The following is an 18971-nucleotide window of genomic DNA, read 5'->3' as shown; positions in this document are numbered from 1 at the left end:
CAAGTTATTTCCTAGCACGCACGCAAGCTTTCGTGCTTTGCCGATGTAATGTTTCCTCTGGGATTGTTTACCGAGGAATGTGTTGCACTTGATCTCGAATTAATGTAATGTATACATAGGGTATATATATCCTATCTACTCTCTTCATCGTAAATTCTAAGGCTCAAACTATGTAAACGAGTGCTCGTTGCTCTTCAGTGTCGAGATTAAAAGAGATTATTCCCTCTCTTTGGAAATTAATTAAAATTTCCAAGACAGTTAAATGTAGAAACGAATTTTATTAACGAATAATGATTTGTAAAAGAAAATTTTATAAAAATATGAAAATTATATCCATTAAATATAAAGAAATGAAATATAAATCTTTATAAATTCAAGTAAAAGAAACTTGCACGATAAATGACTTGGGTCAGTCTTTTAATCTCCGACAAGAATTTAATACGAAATAAAATTTCAATGAATATTATTAATATACATTGAGACTGGTCACGATCTGAACGTGACACCTTTATATCGACGTCGATCGATCGCATGCGACGATTATCAACCAGCTCGTGGCGTTTCGCGCATAACGTTGTTAGTGCTGCTTCCGGATGAATAAACCGTAACTTCCTGACGGAAGGTATGCATGGGGTTACGAAAGTGGCGACCATTAGATTGGACTCACTTCCGTGACGCGATTTTACAAAGTGGGTCGTCAAACATCCTCCTTTATATATGTATATCCTAACGTGAGATTCGCGGAATTAAAAACAACACATGCGATCTGAATCTCCGACAGTAAAGTAGGTTTAGGCCACTCACGTTCACTCGTCTCGCTTTTACTCGTCTGTTAAGTTCTCACGTGCCTCTCGTCATTATCGTCACCGTCATTCTCATCTCGTTCCTATTTTTTCTTTCGACAGATGAGCGGCTAGATGGTAGCGGCAGCGAGTGCAACTCGGTGGTGCCGAAAAAGCGACGTCGTCGTGATCATTATGGCGCCGATCATCATTATCATCAGCACGTGACGTCGTACGATGATTATCCGGCCTCGCCGAGATCATCCAGGTCCACCGCCTCCTCCAGGTCAAGCTCGTTATTGCAGTTCGAGTCTTTGGAGAGGACTTGCGCCACCTTGTCACCCTCCAGCTACAGCTTCGACTCTCTGGAATACTCCAACCGATCGAACGCCTCTCATGCGGAGAACGATTCGCCCGATAGCTTGGAACAAGATTACGGTACGCTGCTACCGAATGGTTTCCCTGCCACATTGACGGACCACTTTCCGAAGATCAGGCCCTATCGTAGCTTCGAAAGTTTGGATACGTGTCAGAAGGACGAGGGATTCGGTCAAGCGTCTATATCAAATGGTTTCACACCTTTGTACCTGAAGAGAGGTGCTGCGGATCTGTCGAGAATCGGGAAGAGCAAACAGCGTTCAAGGTGAGTTTCATGCTTTTTATGCCGGAAGATTTTATTTCTCTCTTTCATTCTCTCTGAATATTGAACGAGAAATCTTACATGTCAGAAAGACATCTATTTGAATTTGAGAAAACATGTTGCGATTTATTTTGATCGAAAATTATTCTTAACTTTTAATAGCTGTTTAAATAAGAATACAATTAAAATAATTTGAAATTTTTAATTTTTGATATGTTGCGCATTATCCGAACAATTTTTTCGTTCGTACGTGCTACCAATTTCCGAAACGTAACGCAGTTAATATACATACGACCACTTGCGTTGCAATTCGCAACTGCAGCGGCTGAAGGCTTTTGTTTGTTATTCTTGGCTTGTATGCACACGTCGTTAACACTCGCCTATTTTCACACGCGTCATTAGAATAGAGGTACACAACTATTGTAATCACGCATTGTTTCCCGAATTAACAGTTTGCGAGGACTGACGGTAAGTGCATTTTTGTGTGTTCGAGAGAAAATCTCGAAAAAACACTGGAAACAGATATTTTATCTATATTTTTCTATTAACGAAATATTTGTTACATATTACAAGTTTTTATTATTTGTTAATTTCTCTTTTTATTTTAATCTGATGATTTAAAACTTGAAATTTTTTAAGAGCAAAACGATTGAATATAATTATCTGTAATTAATATAATACAATTTTCTTCATAAATTACCTATTTGTAAAAAATGATAAATAGTCACGTTTATATATATGTATATATAAAATTATTTTTTTCCTAATTTAAATTTCGAAAATGCACAGTCGAGAGATTTCTTCTTGATTTCTCTGCTCCGATTTCAAAATAAAAAAGTTAAACAATGTACGCGTATAAGTTTGTGCGAGGAATTCGCGTGTCGAACAATTTTCTTGGCAACGTTCGCCGCACGATGATAGTTTTACGGCCAAGTTAAATGCAATTCCGACCCTGAGGAAGACCACCTTGACTTTTGCTGCTGATATTAGAAACGTTCGAAACACAAATGCATCATCGAATCGTTAAATTAAATTATCATCGTTTGATCATTACATTTTTTTTAAATTTAGCTCATACATAAAAATTCATAATTTTGAATAAATACAATTAAAAGTATTAAATCCCGATATTTTGTCATATTCGAATAAATAGAATAAATTAAGATAGCAATTCCCCGACTCTACTTGTACCAATATTTCGATCGTGTTCGTCTTCACGAAACAGAGACTTTTGGCACGAGGATGAGGAATACAGAGATCACGATGAGGAGGATGAGGATGACGAAGACAATTTCGAAGAGTACGAACGAAACCGAACGAATACGGATACCCGGTTAGCGATCGGTTTCGAGGATCGATCACTGCTGTACGGCGAGTCCGGCAAGTACGCGACATCCTTGGATTACCGGAACACGATCGATCTGCGAGAGATTGGCGTGGAAACGAAGAGGGACACGCTTTTCGAGCTCAAGTCCGGGCAAAAGACAGCTAGGTTAAATATAGCCGGCGGCGGCGCCGAGCATCATCATCATCATCATCACCATCATCATCACCATCATCAACAATCGCAACAGCAGCAGCCGCAGCAGTACCAACAGCAGCAGTATGATCAACGCGATCATCATCACCATCACCACCGCCAGCAGCAGCAGCACCAAGGGTGGAGTCACGAGGAGCGCTTTAATTTTAGATTCACGGACAAGTCGCAGAGCGCGCCCAGTCTGCTCGACGGTGTCGAAGAGTCAGCACGTGATTTCGACAGCACCTCGCCATTTCGTCCTCGCACCTCGAGGACGACTTCCTACGTGTCGACGTCTTCTCTCTTCGAGAATTATACGCGGGTGGCCAGCGTCCCGGTGGATTTGAATCTCTGCGGAGTCGCCGCTACCTGCGACGACGGAACCAACGATCGCGAAATGGCGGAAGCCGCATCATCCGATGATGAGACGACCCTGAAGAGTTCGCGAGAAAATGTGACTCTGCGGGAGAACGACGAAACGAAAACGAAGGTCGCGTTAATCAGCTCGGTGAGAACGCAGCCGGCCCAGAACGCGTTCATGGACAGCAGCATCAAGAATCGAGACAAGGAGAGTGAAGAACGAACGAAGGTCGAATGCGCGAGCGATCATTGCTGAGAAGGAGGAAACACGCAGCGATAAGCAAACGAAGCCGATGTCGACGGTCAAGACCCAGGATCGCGTCAACTGCGTGTTGGATATGGCGATGGTGACGGAAAACGATCTCGATGAGGCCATCAAGCAGTTCAAACGCGAAGTAGAAGAGGCTGCCGCCTCCGAAGCGGCGAACGCCGCCATTTTGGCGATGGAAACGATCCAACGAACGTCATCTGGTCGAGCTCGATATCGAAAGGCGAAGAACAATGCTAGTTACGAACTGGCGCAGCAGTTTGAGGTAGACGAGAGAAATTTTCAGAAAAAGATGAAGAGCAATGACGAAGATCGCGATAAGGCACCCGGTTCTCCCGGAAGAAAACTAATAAACAACGCCAGCTACGAGCTGGCGCAACAATCCGATTACGTCAAGGCGTTGCAGAACTCGCGAGCTGGATTTCATCGAATGGATGCGTGCGACGAACTGGAGGAAGCTGGAGTGTCGGGACGTTCCTCGGAATTGAGACTGAACGACGTAACGCGCTCTAACACGAGCATCAGCAAGGACTCGTCGTATTCTAGACTGAAGGAACAAGATGACTCGTTCTTTGGTCAGATAAAAAAAAACTCGGGTCCATTTTCGGCCTGTGGCGATGCTAGCGTGCTAAATACGCGGTTGCTAGACGACGAAGTAGATTATCCCTGCTTGGAAACCAAACCCATAGGAGCGTCCTGCTTGGAAGATAGGGTCGTCCCAGTGACAAAGTTGGAAAGTGTCCTCGGAAATTCTACCACGGTATCCTATATCGACGAGGAGTCTTTGAGTCGTGAAGAGGAGTCTGAAAAGGACAAGTTTATCAGTGAATTGAACCCGGAACGAACGGTACAGTTTTCTCAGCAACATCCTCGGAAGGACGAAAGTCAAACGGAGGAGGAGAACGCGCCGTCGAGCCGAGATCCCGAAGAGCGTTCCCATAGTTCTGGCTCGAACGACGATCGCGACACCGGCGAATGTCTATGGAGAGTCGTGATCGAGAAGCAAGAGCAAGCCGCAGCGAAGAAGGAAGACGAGGAGAAGGAGAAGGAGAACGAGGAGAAGGGACACAGTGTCCGCGGTGTTGTTGGCTCAGAGTCCCCACCCGACCATCCGTGTTCATTCGGTGAACACAGTAGTGGGGAAGCCCGCGATGGCTGTGGCGGCAGTTGATACGAATCATCGCGGTAGTGATCGCGACAAACGTCAGAGCGAGGAGCAACGTGCGCTAGGTATCAACAAGAAGAAGAAGGAGCCCGCGAGGACCTGCGCGACGTCCTCTTCGACGTCCTCATCTTCTCTGCCCTCCGCCGTCATGAAGAACGAGGAGAGGAAGAAGAGCGGCCTGGGTGGCTTCCTGCAGAGATTTTCCAGGCTGAGGTTCAGCGGCCGGACGAAGGTGCCGCGTTCGGAGGCGCAGAAGAAGGTCGTCGAGTCGACGACGAGAACGCCGGAGGAGCTACAGTCGACGACCGCCAGGAAGAAGGAACCAGACTACATCATCATCCCGTTGCACCCGCCCGAAGAGGAGAGGAGACGCCAACAGGAGGTCGTTACTCTCGAGGAAGCCGCTAGGAGGAACAATGTGGACATTCAGAGGAGCGTTTCGAATGTTAGGTGAGTCTCGCCAAACTTCACTAACTATTCATACTTGTAGAGGTATCTTTGGTTCACATTTTTCAATGAAGAAAAAACCGTAATGATAATTAAACCGTATCGAGTTGATATAATCTCGAATAATTGGAGGCTACAGTCACGATATGTGATTATCGACGTTTTTTCTAATAATTAAAAAGTGGCGCGATAGATATCTTTGACACGATACTTTGTTGTGTTCTTGGCTAAGAGCAACAAGTTGTCGGTCGCGCGTCGTATGTAAATATAAAGAGATCCTAACAAGTGCCATTCAAAGTTTTTGGCAATCTTTTCGTTAGCGACGTCGCGTTGTCATACGGAATATATATGAATTATAATTCAAGTTTTCGAATGTGTATCGCGCACTTTGATAGCATTACCTTTAATAGTTGAGACTTATCAATTTTAATTTTATTTCACATTTTTATTTTATTTCGAATATTTATTTAAAAACAATTTTTTTTCATTTTTGACACAAATTTTCAATAATTAATTTGATTCTATTAAACGGGAGCCTCGGTTTTATACATCGAATCTACTCTCTGAAAATAATCTGTTTTCTACTTTTAATACAATTTCACTCGATTTCTCACGGTCGCGTGATGCTATTTTCAATTTAATTAATTTGATTTTATTAACTATGGGTTGGAGAATCCGTTTCGAAATATATCGAATATATATTCCAAATAATCTGCTTTCTGTGTATATATATATATATATATACACTTTAATACCCGATTTCTCACTGTCGCGTTACAGCAGAGCTAGCAAACCGCTTCGTTCACCGTTTTGTTTAATTCCACTTTCATCCCACACCCGTCCTGTCGCAATCGCGATTCGTTTCCTCCGGTCTCGCGTGTATATATCCTCCTCTCTCGCTTGTCGATTCGCTCGTCTAATTTCGCGATCTAATCAGGTTTCGATATAATTTCACTCGCGGAGGAGGACTCATTTCTCTCCGCTAATCGTCGCGCTGGACCGCGACGGAACAAAGTTCGGTTCTCTTAATTAAATTTCATTCTCGTCCCGCGCCTCGTCACGTCATTCTCGCGTAATGCGACCTAATTGCATTTTATAACTCGTTCTCTCCCGTTCTGCAATCAACCCTTACTCCATATTTCTCGTTTTCCGAGTATCGCGCATCTAGATCGTGGTGTAATTTCCTGGTATCGACTGTATTTTTGATATGTATACCTACATATGGACATAATAGGAAAAAATTGACGAATTAATTTTTATTTGCATACGAATAAATTGTGGGATTCTTTCGTCTCTGTTTCTGCAAACTCTTCCCTCGATGCAACTGCATACTTTTATTGGTCCGCCGCCAATCATCATCGCTCTTCTGGGAATCGTATCTGATCTCTCTCTCGTTTCTCTTTCGCTTTTAACAAACATTTGCTTTATCGTATTAGATTTCGCCGAAGTGGCGTCTTTCGTTCCGATTCGCGTTGCGCCGAAAAAGTTTCATCGAAACGAAGAGCGCGAACTCTCGTACATCTTTTCGCCGGTGATGATCGAATAAATCTTTGATCCCGCAAAATCGCACGAGTGCAAAAATCTCGTAGAATTTTGTTCTTTAAATATCATACAGTATATATAGATTGACAATTTCAATTGACATTTATTATGTACCCGGAGAGAATTTTCATGGACAATATGGTATATTGGAAGAATTTTATAAGAATTCCTCTGATTAATATTTATCACAATAAAAAAATATTAATATGTACATAGTATTGTGGTATAGATATTTTTTTATTGTGGTAAATATTAATCAGATAATATTTTAGTCAGAGAAACTTATAAAATTCTTACCATGTTTCTCAGGGTAAATTTTAAGAGAAAATTCTCTCTGTGTGCATTTATAATGATTAGCTCGTTACATTTTTTTTTATTAGCTTGCGTAATAAATCTCGATTTCGAATTTGATGTCTCTCGTAATACACACTTTGTCGAAAGTGTTACCTCATTTATACAACCGCTCGGATAAGTTTGGGCGTTTGCGTTTCTCGGTCTGTTTGACGAGACGTTAAACAGAACGCAGTCGATATCCCACGCCCGCCCGCGTTTAGGAGCGATGAATCATCATTGCAAGCTGCGGGATGTAATTTGGGAAGCCGAGCTTTCGCAAGCAAAAGCGAAGCTGGAGTCTGCGGGTTGAGCTCCTCTGGCAAGGATGCGGTATAATAATTCGACTTGGTTAGTTATGCATAGCGTAATTTGCCAACATCCGGCAGCTCATGAATTAAAACAACTTGTGCAGCGAAAGCGTTTTGCCTCTTCATTATTATTAATTACGTATCACCAGGTACTTTTTCAAACTGGTCTTTTTAATATTTAAAAAGGAGACGGCAAGTTTGATCAAAGAATTGTATCATTTTTCACCTTTGTGATAGTGTTTGCTTAATCATTTAATTGTTTTGACATATTTTGCTCGTTTGGAAGATTTATTTTACGCAATGTTAAAAAGGAACGAGAACACGTGGTTCAGATTAGTTTCATCTCTCTTTCGCGTCCCCTTTCGTCAAATATATTTCAAGCTGTCCCTAATATCTCGACTTGTGCGACGCGAACTCGCTTATTCGTTCAGGCCACAGTTAAATATACACTTTGCACACGTGTGTAGGTGCTGGCCCGAGGGAGAAAGAGCAAGACAGAGACAGAGAGAGAGAGTCTTATTAATCTTATTCCATTCTGGTTCGAGTCCGGAAGTCGCGTTCGAGACGAGTTGAACGTCACGTTCGTCGGAGTTCTAATCGTGAGGTTTCTGTCCCCCTTGGACTTTTTGCCGCGTCGTTGTGTAAAAGGACCACCAGTGTTCTCCGGCACGATTTCTTATCTGCATTCCGTCCAGGTTTTCTTCTCGCGTACATTTTTGCCTTTATAAAATGCAACAAACGCTCCCATTTAACCGTCATCTTTAACGACGGCGTAATTAAGCTCATTCCTTCGGCCTTTAACTGCGTTCCATCGTCTGTCGGGGAGCCACGTTATATTATTTCGTCTCTGAGACGGATTCTTTCCTGACGCAGCGGAATTTATTTTCCCAAAGTACATTTTTTTTTTTTTTTCCATTAATATATATATATTTTTTTTATTAACAAATATCTCTTTGCGCGTAGATTTTAGCTTGAAATTTCAGCCAAGCGTTATATTCGGAATGAAATCGGAAGGATATACTCGGAACGTAAACTCTGCGAATGCAAACAGTCGGAGAACGTTCGTTCTCAGGGTCTCGAAAACCATCACTGTTTTTATACCGGCGGTCGTATACTAATTTTAGAAACCGATGATTCTCCCCATCGCGTCGTGGGCCGCGCTTATAAACATGATCTCACACTATAGCGCGATAAAATAATAAAATCGGACTCGTAGTATATACTGCAATGCGTCGTCGTCTTCGGATCACGTGCGAAGCCGAACGTGGCTTCCGTAATTTCATTTGCATCTAACTTTGCACGAGTCTCGTCTTGACTTGACAAGTTTTAAAAAGTTCTAGGTCGAGCAGTGACTTTATATTTTAAAAAGTCGTTTCGGTAGCACACTTTAATTTTGCGACAAATTAAAGCATCGAAGGGAATTTTCTCTTCGAATTTACCCCGAAAATCATGATAAGTTTCTCTAAATGAATATTTATTACAATAAAAGAATATTAATATGTATGCACAATAAAATGAATGGAACATTTTATATCTTATAAGTGGTAGATATTTTTTATTCCACGATTATCATGATTTTCAGGATAAATTCTCTCTGTAAATTGAGATATTTTACAAAATTTGTTAAATTGTAAAAAGGACAAGTGTGTTATCGCATATTTTCACCGAAAGAGAAAATAGACAAAGAAATGTTGGAAGAAGGCGCGATTCAATTCGGGACATTCTATATACATTGTATGCAAGTACTTCGCGTAATATTCGTGGAAACTGAAATTACGTGTATAGTAACAGCTCATTAATCATCCGTTCGGCCAAACAAACTTGGTGTTGATTATTCCGTAATCACGTAACTCGCGGTCAGAGATCATCAACTGAAACAGATTACGGCTTCGCGACAGCTTCATAACAGATTGCGACTCCATGTTCATTCGCGATGTAACGAGGTCTCGAGGAACTCGCAATAGTGGCTCACTGTGCGTTCGGTTCCTTATCGGAGAGACTTGCGCTCATGGCGAATGAAAAGTGTCTCATTAGTGGACTGTCCTCTTCGCCGAGATATATAGTCGTGCCTTTATCGATACTATTCCACCGCTACTCGGAAACTCAATAATGCGACCACTGTCTTTCCTGATCGGAAGGAGAAAGCAAAAGTCGGAGCAATTTAATATCTCGCGTATAAATCTTTCTTATCGCGACGCGATTTTTCACCCGCAATTAACATTGCAGAAATAGTGTTTTAACATGCACACTTGTTAACAAATTAATTTTTTCCTCATTATTTCCATACACGCGCACCAGAACGATATATCGGTAACATTGAGATTAAACGCACGGCAAGGGTTTAATATCCCCGATTCCGGTCAAGGGAATAGTAAAAAGCAGTACATCACTCAACCGCTAATTGTCTGTTATCGAAAACCGATGATGTACCGCGAGAGCATAAAATACGCTCGAACGCCAATTTTCAATTATCGCGTCACAATAACGTCGCGTATGGAACAAAAACCGTCTCTCCGTGCTCTCATTCACGTACCACTAACCAGGCTTATAACGGAGATGCGAAAGAAACAAAACTGCGACGCTATTGCGAGCCTCGTATACGTAACGTGACTTGCTTTCAACGTGGTCGGATGATAATGCGTCAGTCTAATGAAGCAATTATCCTTTATAAAGCAATTATCCTTCCGCCGCGGCGAATTGTCGAAAAAGTGCTTTTAATCGCGATGAACCCAAATGAAGAAGAGACCAATCAAACGTCTTTTCTCTTATTCATTTTTTTGAACATAAAATCGGCAAGTTCGCGCTTAGTTTCCACGTGTACTTTGATCCTGGAAAAACATTGATAAACGATATTTCATCGATGAACCAAGACGACGTTTAGGATCCCCTTAAGGCATCTCCAGGTCTGACGCATCGAAACGTCATATTAAGGTCAGACCCGCTAGATATCCAATTATCCTGAGCGCACGTCGCGAGGCCTCGGTCGCGTTCGAACGCCAGTAGGTTTCGGTTCACCATCTGTCAAGAGTCGGGGTCTTTATGATGTCCCGGGATCATCGCGTCGGGTCAAAGCACCCGCTTTCACGCAACACCCTGAAGAGTGGTTCTGTCTGTTTCAGCAGCAACGGGAGGGCGCCAGTATCCAGCAAGCCACCCCTGCCGCCGCAACCGCCTCGCGTCGCCGCCCTGGGTACGTCGACGCGAGCGTCGGCGTCGGCGTCGCGCCGACGCGCCGCCACGGACCTCGGTAACCCGGCTGCGATCGAGATGGCGAAGGCCCGTGCGATGCAGGCCGCCCAGGAGCGTCCGGTCGGCCTGCTCGAGACCGATTTCGACGAGCCGGTGATCGAGCACCACGGGGCAAGGTGCTACAGCAAGGCTGCTTCTACAATCCCCGCCGCTGGTACCGCCGGCGCTGCTGCAGCTGCCGCTGCCGCCGCCGCCGCCGGCGCCGATGGTAAGAAGACCCGTAGCCTGCTCGACCTCAACCACACCTCGGCGGCGGCGCCGCGGCCGCGGCCCGAGCACGCCCTCCACGTACCCCAGTCGCCCGTCGGCGTTTCGCACAGGAGTCCCCGCGACGACGTCGCGTCTGCCGCAACCTCCGCCATCCACCAGCGGCCCCACAAGTCCATGGAGTTCCTCCTCGACAAGGAGAACCTGCACTTTGTCAAGGTGAGCCACATCACAATCCTTTCCACCCTAAGGTGTTTAAACTCCTGTCCATGCGTCTTGGAGACCATATATCTTGTTCACGCGATGCGCCGTGGGAGAGCCAGGAAGGACCGATCTTGAGGAGAGACCGCTCTAGCGGCTCTAGCGCCGCGAGGATCGATAGAGGCGAAGTGGAAAGATCCAAGCATTGGATCTCCATCTCGTGCGAATCGATCAGGTCCGTTCGTGAAATTGGGGAAATTAGGGATCGCCTTTGCTCGTCGGGAGGAGGAATGTTCGCGTTTTGTCGAGTCCTGCCGCGTCGTAACGTTAAAAATAACCGTGATGATTAAGCGCGATAATGTTAATGAAATTGTGAATAATGTTGTATCGTTTGGAGCTTCCGCGAATGAAATGAAAAATTTTTCGGACAAAGTGGTATCGATGAAATTAAATAAAATGAATCGTTCCTATGCGGACGTGCGCGATCTGCATTGCCGCGATTCACACCAACACGGGTTTTTGATCGATGTGTTAATTAACCCGTGTTCTTCGCCTTGTCGTGTCAGAAATTAGCATTCATTTAATTAACGCCGCGTCACGCGCGTATCAATGTCATCGAATGATCTCATCGGCTTATCCGACACGACTTCCCGTTTACGACCAATATATCGAGCACGTGATGTAAGTTTCAAGATGAATTTCTCTCTAGAGATTAAAAGATTCCTAGGAAATGATTTTTCTTCCGCGCGACTTTAAGTCGATTTCGAAGATATATTAAATATAAGTAGGAAATAAGAAAAGCAGTCGTCGAGTGATTAAATAAATCGATCGACTCTCGACTTTGATATTGCTTCAATTTGCATGAACTCGAATGCGTCTTGTCCAAAGTCTACGTTTACTTCTCGAGACCGATCTTCGAGTTCATGTCAAAGACAAATCGGTGCAACCGCGGTCCTGGAAACCGCCGCTCTATATAATCTCGCCCCGAATCGACAGGTTAACTAAATTGGATTTTCCCGGATCAGTTCCCGAAGCGAATCTCGCCGATACACCTTCCTCTCGGTCGGCTTGTCGTCTAAGTATACGTTGCGGCGAGGATCGATAGAGGCTCCTTCCGCGATTAGGCGCGCGACGACGAGTGTCGTAGAATCTTTCTTCCGCATTGGCGTAGTTTCCCTCTTTTGGAAACCGATCATTTCGTTACGGGAAATTGCGCTCGTGACGCAGTATTATATCATTTTCACTTTCCGTCGTCAAATATTTCGCAACTCTTCGATCGCGCGATTTCACGGTCTTTGCTCGTCGAGAGAGAAGCCTGAATTTTTTCCACTGTTTTATTTACGCGAGTAAAAGCTACCGAAAGGTCCTAAAAAAGTTCTAGGACTTTCTTTCGAATTTCCAGGTGATATAACTCTGTCTCGTGAAATTATTATCTCGCGTGACACGATTTCGAGACTTTTGCACAATGTCACAAAGTTATCGCGATACAGCTGTAGCGAGAACTTGTTGGATAGAGAGACTCTCTCTCCTGCTCTTCGTCCTGCTTTCTCTCCGGTATATTTCCCGGCAGTTGACGGCTCTGTTACACGTCTGCGAAAGATAGAGACATCGATCCCGCGCGTGGTACACGTAACATAATTATTGCCGCTGCCGCAATCTTGTCCTGGTCTGAAACTCGCTAGGATGGGACCGGAGAATCGATTTTTCATTTCCCATCTGTCCGAACCGCGTAATGGACGTGGACAAACTTTGACATTATACTAAATAAATGATTGACCACTTAACCTTTTGGATATCGAAGGACGCGTTTTTCCAATGCGTGTAATGGTTTGAAAAAGAATCACACTCTGTGTATTCGTGAAAAATAATCTTTGAAATATAAAATCCACTTGTTTTTAAACGCGCAAATTAAGGGAATGCTGACCATGACTGTTTTACCGACTTTGAATTCAAGGGCTTTTCTTTTTATGGACTACACAGATTGAAAAATCCTTTTCCACAATTAAAGTGCTGATAATAATGAACGCGGAGCGCTGTAAACTCGTGTAAAAAAAAACAAAAGTTAAAAAATTACAGTTTTTTATCGTGCATCAGCTCTCGCATCAGCTTATAACAATACTTATATTTAATACAAAAGTTCCGCGGTTTATTTGTGCACAAAATGTGGCGTTCCCAATAGAGCTGACACGAAAGAACAATGAAGTAATAAAAAGATTAAAAGCCAGTATCCAAAAATTCGTACTTGAATTAATTATGTATGTGTATCTGCATGCGGAATCGATGTCGAGGCATAAAACAGCAAAAATTAGTTGCCGGATGGCGCTTTTACTTTTATTGTGGAGGATTTTTCCATCTGTATATTCAATAAAAAGTGAACCTAATCTAACGTTAAAGTCGGTAAAACAGAACTGCGGCAGCATCCCCTTGATAGAATAAATTTGTTTAAATTGAACACGCCAGCTACTCGGACTGAACTAATACAGGGCGCACTTTCTCGTATGTGACCTAAGAGGAAGGTGGCTTTAATAAGGATCGGCGGTCATGGGGTTACGCTTCACGGGCGAACTCTTCTTCTCCCTTCTCTCGATGATCGGCATCGTGAGAGTTGCGTCGATCGTTCGTTCCGTTCTTTGTGCCTCTTAAACAGAGATACACGTGTAATGAGGACCATTGACCCTGCGCTTTGGTTCACGCCCTTCCTTTTCACGCGTGCACACACGCGTTTTAGCGCCGACTAAACGTCCGCTATTCTCTACAGCCGGAGTTATTCGTCGCTATGTATATATTACACACGACTCTTAACTCTGATCTCTCTGAAAGAAATCGCGACCGAAACGAATTCTTGCTAAACGACACGAGAATGAGGACGAGAGCAAGAGCGTGGGAAAGAACAGAGGGAAATTGGGATCCTCGAGAGATTCCTTTAACGAGCTTTACGGCATACGGCATAATATATAAAGATCATGTTCATGGCAAATTTCTAATACAGTGACCTGTTTCGTTGAACAGCCTCTCTCGAGGAGCCGGGAAATTTATACGATCGCGTGCAAGCGCGATTTCCATTATTTTTTCTTTTTTAATTGGTACAACGAGGGAAATCCTCGAGATGTTTGCTTACGCCTGGTGTTTGTCTTCCTTTCGACATTCTAAAATAAAAAAAAAAAAAAACAGTCTCTCGCCTACTTTCTTTTCTCTCGTCTCGACACTTTTTGCATCCCGTTTTCTTCCATTTCTCTCTGTATTTTTTTCCTCGTTTTTCCTCTGTCTTTTGCTTATTACGTAACGAGACGAAAACGGAGCGAGGACCTTTGAGGAGGAAAGGAGGGGATGAAATCTCGCGACAGGTCGATAACCCTTATGCGCATTCTTCCGGAGTCGAGAGAGAAGGCTCGACAAAGATACTCGTTTCTACAAAGAGGAGGATCACCTTGCGGAGGAAGAAAAGGTGCCCTTGATCCGCGATCTATCTTTGAAGATTCGCGACGATGTAAAACGGATCAGCCAATTTGACGGGTCAAAAGTACGGGAATGACACATTTCCAAAAAATCCGATTAGATTCATGCAACGATACGTCATCGAATTAATCCGCTCGAGAAATCTGTCCGCCTATTATTGCGAGATAATCGATAGCCGTTTAGATAAAAATATCGCTTCGGCGTGTCGTGCGATCCTTATTGCTGCAAAATTGCAACCAAGACTCGACGATAAAGGAAGCTATGAATGTCGTGAAATCTTGGAAAATTATTTTTAAATCGTTACAAAATATTTCCAGCTGAAAAGAGACAGAAGAAAAATGGCTTTTAATCTGTAGGACGAAGAAAAACATAGAGAAAAAGATTAAAACCTATCCGAGGATCTTCACAAATTAGAGTTTATTTATATGATTATATCAAAGTGTAGACATGTTCGCGAAAATATATATATTAAACAAATGTTGTGGAAAAAGATGCAGGTAGCGAGCTACTCGCCGTTATATAAAAGGCTCAATTAGCCTTACATCGGATGGAACGATATATAATCTCTGATTCGGAGGGCAAGGTGGATCGAGGAAGGAAATCTCCAACACGGTCACGCGACTTTCTGGGTCGCGCTCGATGCAAATATTCAGCTTATGTCCAGCGTGTCCGTGGCTTTAACAATGCCTCCTCCCTCACTCCTACCTCGTGCTCTCTTCAGCTTCCTCCTCTCATCTCGCTTCTACCAGCGTGGTATATTGATCGACCAACATCAACGTCCCGCTCGTCTATATGTGGGTGCGCGCGCTCGCGTTTCTTCGTCTACGTGTATTTTCACGCGCGTTTTCACATATACGAACGCGTAAAACCATCTCTCTCTCTCTCTCTTTTTTTTTTTTTTTTTTTTCTATCGTTCCGCTTCGTGCATTCCGCTCCGCCTCCGCTAAAGCGCGAATCTGTGCCACGTTGACCCGAAGGCGGTATAGCTTTTATTCGACTGACGTTATCCCCCGTAGAGAAATTTGTTCAATCTCCCACCCTCTTCTTTTTTTCTTTTTCTTTAATTTTGGTTAATGAAAGGAAAAGGATTTTTGATCAATTTGTAGTACACGACGATTGAATTTTTGGAAGTGTTTTACGATAGACTTGAAATAGAGATCATTAATATATTATATATCTAAAATTATGATTATTATTATTGAATGTTTATCGACACAAAAATGTAATATTAGCGTTTATCTTGGGGGGGCGATAAATATTCCAATAATTTGATATTATTTATACTTTCCAGTCCTTTGAGCGGAACGCACTGCGCAGATATCCGTGAAAGGATTAAAATCGCCTTGCATTTATATATACCTTTGCGCGATTCCGATGTCGAGCTTATTGCGTTCATTAACGCGATGTATTAACCGTCGAGATAATTTCTTCGAGTCGCAGACTTGGAAATGAAGCCGTCGCGTCAAGTATTTTCCTTCTTACGCGGCGATGCAAATTTTTTTAAATTAATTATCCGATTATGCGCGGATAATCTCTCGTTAGCTGGGCTGGACTACGAATAGACGCTGAGAAAATCCAATTTAATTACACGCCGCGTATATCCGGAAATGTACCATCGAACATTTATATATCCGTTTGATCGTTTCGTAAATACGAGTTGCATAATTCCGCGACGTAATAAAACGTTCGCGCGGATATGCCTGTTAGCGAAATTGTTAAATTCCCGCGGAAATAGCTGCGTAAATTTGCGAAGCGACGACGAGGGGACTTTTCCACGCATATTTAATATGAACAATTTTTGAGGCAAGTGATTTATGAGCGCGCGCGTGACAACAAAGTCTCTATACCGTCTTGGAATAAGGAAAGGATTAAGTAAGGGGGTCACGGTAAAGTCAATGACTCACGTGGAATTGTCTGTTTGCATTCGATGAATATGCTACCGATAGTCATGCGTGGAATCGTCGACAAAATATGTCAAGTATAGCCGATGTGTGTTTAATACACCCAGCGTTATTTGCGTTTAAAAAATTATGTAATAAACTGGTATTGGAAGAATTTTATAAGAGTTTTTTTGATTAATATTTATCACAAGAAAAAATATTAATATGCACATAGTAAAATTAATCGAGTATATCTTATATCTTATTGTGGTAGATATTAATATTTTTATTGTGCTAAACATTAATCGGAAAAACTCTTACAAAATTCTTCCAATAACATATCGTTCCACGATTACCATGTTTTCCAGGGTATAAATTTGAAGAGAAAATTCTCTCTGTACAGAAACGAGGCGCGAATCTCAGCGCGAATTAATTTCGGAAAATTAATGATGTAATTAGGGGATCTAAATTAGACTCGAATGTATTTCTCTCTCCCTCGCAAACTTTGTCGCAATCTTGTCTCGTGTTACGCGGGATCCTCCAGCAATTTGCCTCGACTCGGGTCCCATTCCTTCCGGTTCATTTGCGAAATTACGTCGGGAATCGCGCCAGGGTTCGTTTGTTTCTCATCTCGTCTCATCTCGTCTCGTCTCGCCGAAACTCACGGAAATTGCGCGCCGCGTGCAGTTTCGCGCAAATCGATTCAAAAGTATCTGCATTGCACCTGCATGTGCACCCGTATCCTGCACGCACGTATTGCGATTGGCATGTCGAGATCGGGAAAGGAATCGGCATTCCGTTAACTAGACGCATATCGCTTTTATATCGTTATGTAAACGCGCGAGTGCGCGCGTTAACAATATATATGTTGGAGAATAATTTTACAGTAACGTAGAATATATGTATAAATAATACACGAAACGATCTAAGTCAAAGATTTATGAGAAGTAAAGAACGTTGGATTTGTATAAAAATTAAATACGATTTTTTTCGAATTTTTTATTAATTTCAACGGGATACAAAGAGGGATTTTGTTATCGAGGACTATGCAGAAACTGATCCTTTGTTAACTACTCATGTGTCGCCGTTGTATTTGACCTACTTCAGCACCTTATTTCGGGTGAAAGATCTTGGCATATAATAGGGGAGGCATCTCCATTGCAGGAGGGCTGGCTTTAATTCGCGTGACAGCTTGAAAGTGAATCGATGCTGAGTTTTACTCGCAAAAGTCTACTCGATCAAAATAAAATTCCTGGGAAATGAAGGGTCGAACGTTTTTCTTATATTTAAAAAAAAAAAAAAAAAAAAAAAAAGGTACAGTGCTCTCTACAAGCTTGAAAACACCTGATCTTTTACAGTTGAACAATCGCATATGGCAGCGATTTGCGCAGATTTGTCGACGATATAAAAATGTCATTTCAATATCTTGCGATATATTGATTTCTGTCCATTTAAATAACCAATAACTAATCTGATTGAAATTTTTCATTTTGATGACAGCGCATCGATTCCGCAAAATCGCAGCATACAGATTGCGTTTAGATCACTTAGCCGAATGGCGAAAGAAAGAGGCAGTTGCGTGAAACGTTAATACTCTCGCGACAGGCAGGAAAGTCCGAAGGCCGAGCGAGAATCCGCGACGTGTGGGCGCTCTTCGCGTGCCCACGTGTATCTACTGACGGGTTGTGCCACGTGCAGTGTCGTAAACATCGAGGGACCGACGATATTGCGATTCGAAGAAAATTCTCAACTTTAGCGCATCGAGTCGATAATTACGATCGTGTGTCGTACGAGCATTGATTTTTGTATCCCTCTGTGGAATTTCTCACGATAAAAATTCATAATTATTTATATACTTTTTTTCCTATCGATTTTTTATATAGGCTGATTACACGTGTCAAATAGATTAACATTTTCCGATTGATTGCAAAGGTCATTTGTGAAACCTTGACATTGCGTCTCGCATCAATGAACGTGAAGAATCTTGCACTAGAAAATTGCGAAACAATAAAGGCTGCACATATGTGATGATCTTGCAGGTTTAGGTCTTCTTATGCGTCATAAAAAGATGACTTTCCGTTCTCGTAAAGCGCGACTCTGTACACGGATCCGTTCACACGCGTGTGTATTTATGAATACTCGTGTCGATGTAACTGCATATGGCCTATGCAGCAGGCCGCATACGTGCTGCATATGCAACGCAGATAGCTTTGCGTAGGCGATATTTTAGCCGGGATGTATCACGTGGCTTTAATAAACATCATCAAAGCTGGAAAATAAGGTATAATCTGCGAAAATAAAATATGGGCGTGTATTTAATAGAAATGAAATATATAAAAGACTCAATATTAGGAAATGAGATTTCTCATGTACTGCTTTTTATAATTTTACATTTTAAAGTAAAATATTAATAATAAATAATATTTAAAAAATATTACTTTTGCCAGTTTATTAGTTCCGCTATATTATCAGTCGATCAGCTAATTCAGCTATTTTAGTTATCGTTTTTTTTTCTAAAATTTTTCCGAGATACTTTGAACTAATATTCCTGCGATAAAGCGACAGAGAAATTATTTAGAGGAATTATGTATTTACATAGGATGATTCCCTGCGA

The 18971-nt window shown here is 42.5% G+C and overlaps 1 protein-coding gene across 1 annotated transcript in view; it reads left to right on the top strand.

Annotated features, from left to right (window-relative positions):
* Positions 1-18971, top strand: part of LOC114930183 (uncharacterized) — a 48595-nt gene that overhangs the window by 11198 nt on the left and 18426 nt on the right. Inside the window, 5 exon segments of the mRNA XM_029301933.2 lie at positions 906-1425; positions 2648-3551; positions 3553-4707; positions 4709-5184; positions 10484-11039. Of these exon segments, the coding sequence (XP_029157766.2) occupies positions 906-1425; positions 2648-3551; positions 3553-4707; positions 4709-5184; positions 10484-11039 (3611 nt within the window).

This window comes from Nylanderia fulva, unplaced genomic scaffold, assembly GCF_048542155.1.
Source record: "Nylanderia fulva isolate GAGA-0341 unplaced genomic scaffold, ASM4854215v1 Scaffold21, whole genome shotgun sequence".
Classification (NCBI taxonomy): domain Eukaryota; kingdom Metazoa; phylum Arthropoda; class Insecta; order Hymenoptera; family Formicidae; genus Nylanderia; species Nylanderia fulva.
This window is presented reverse-complemented; position numbering and strand designations above follow the sequence as displayed.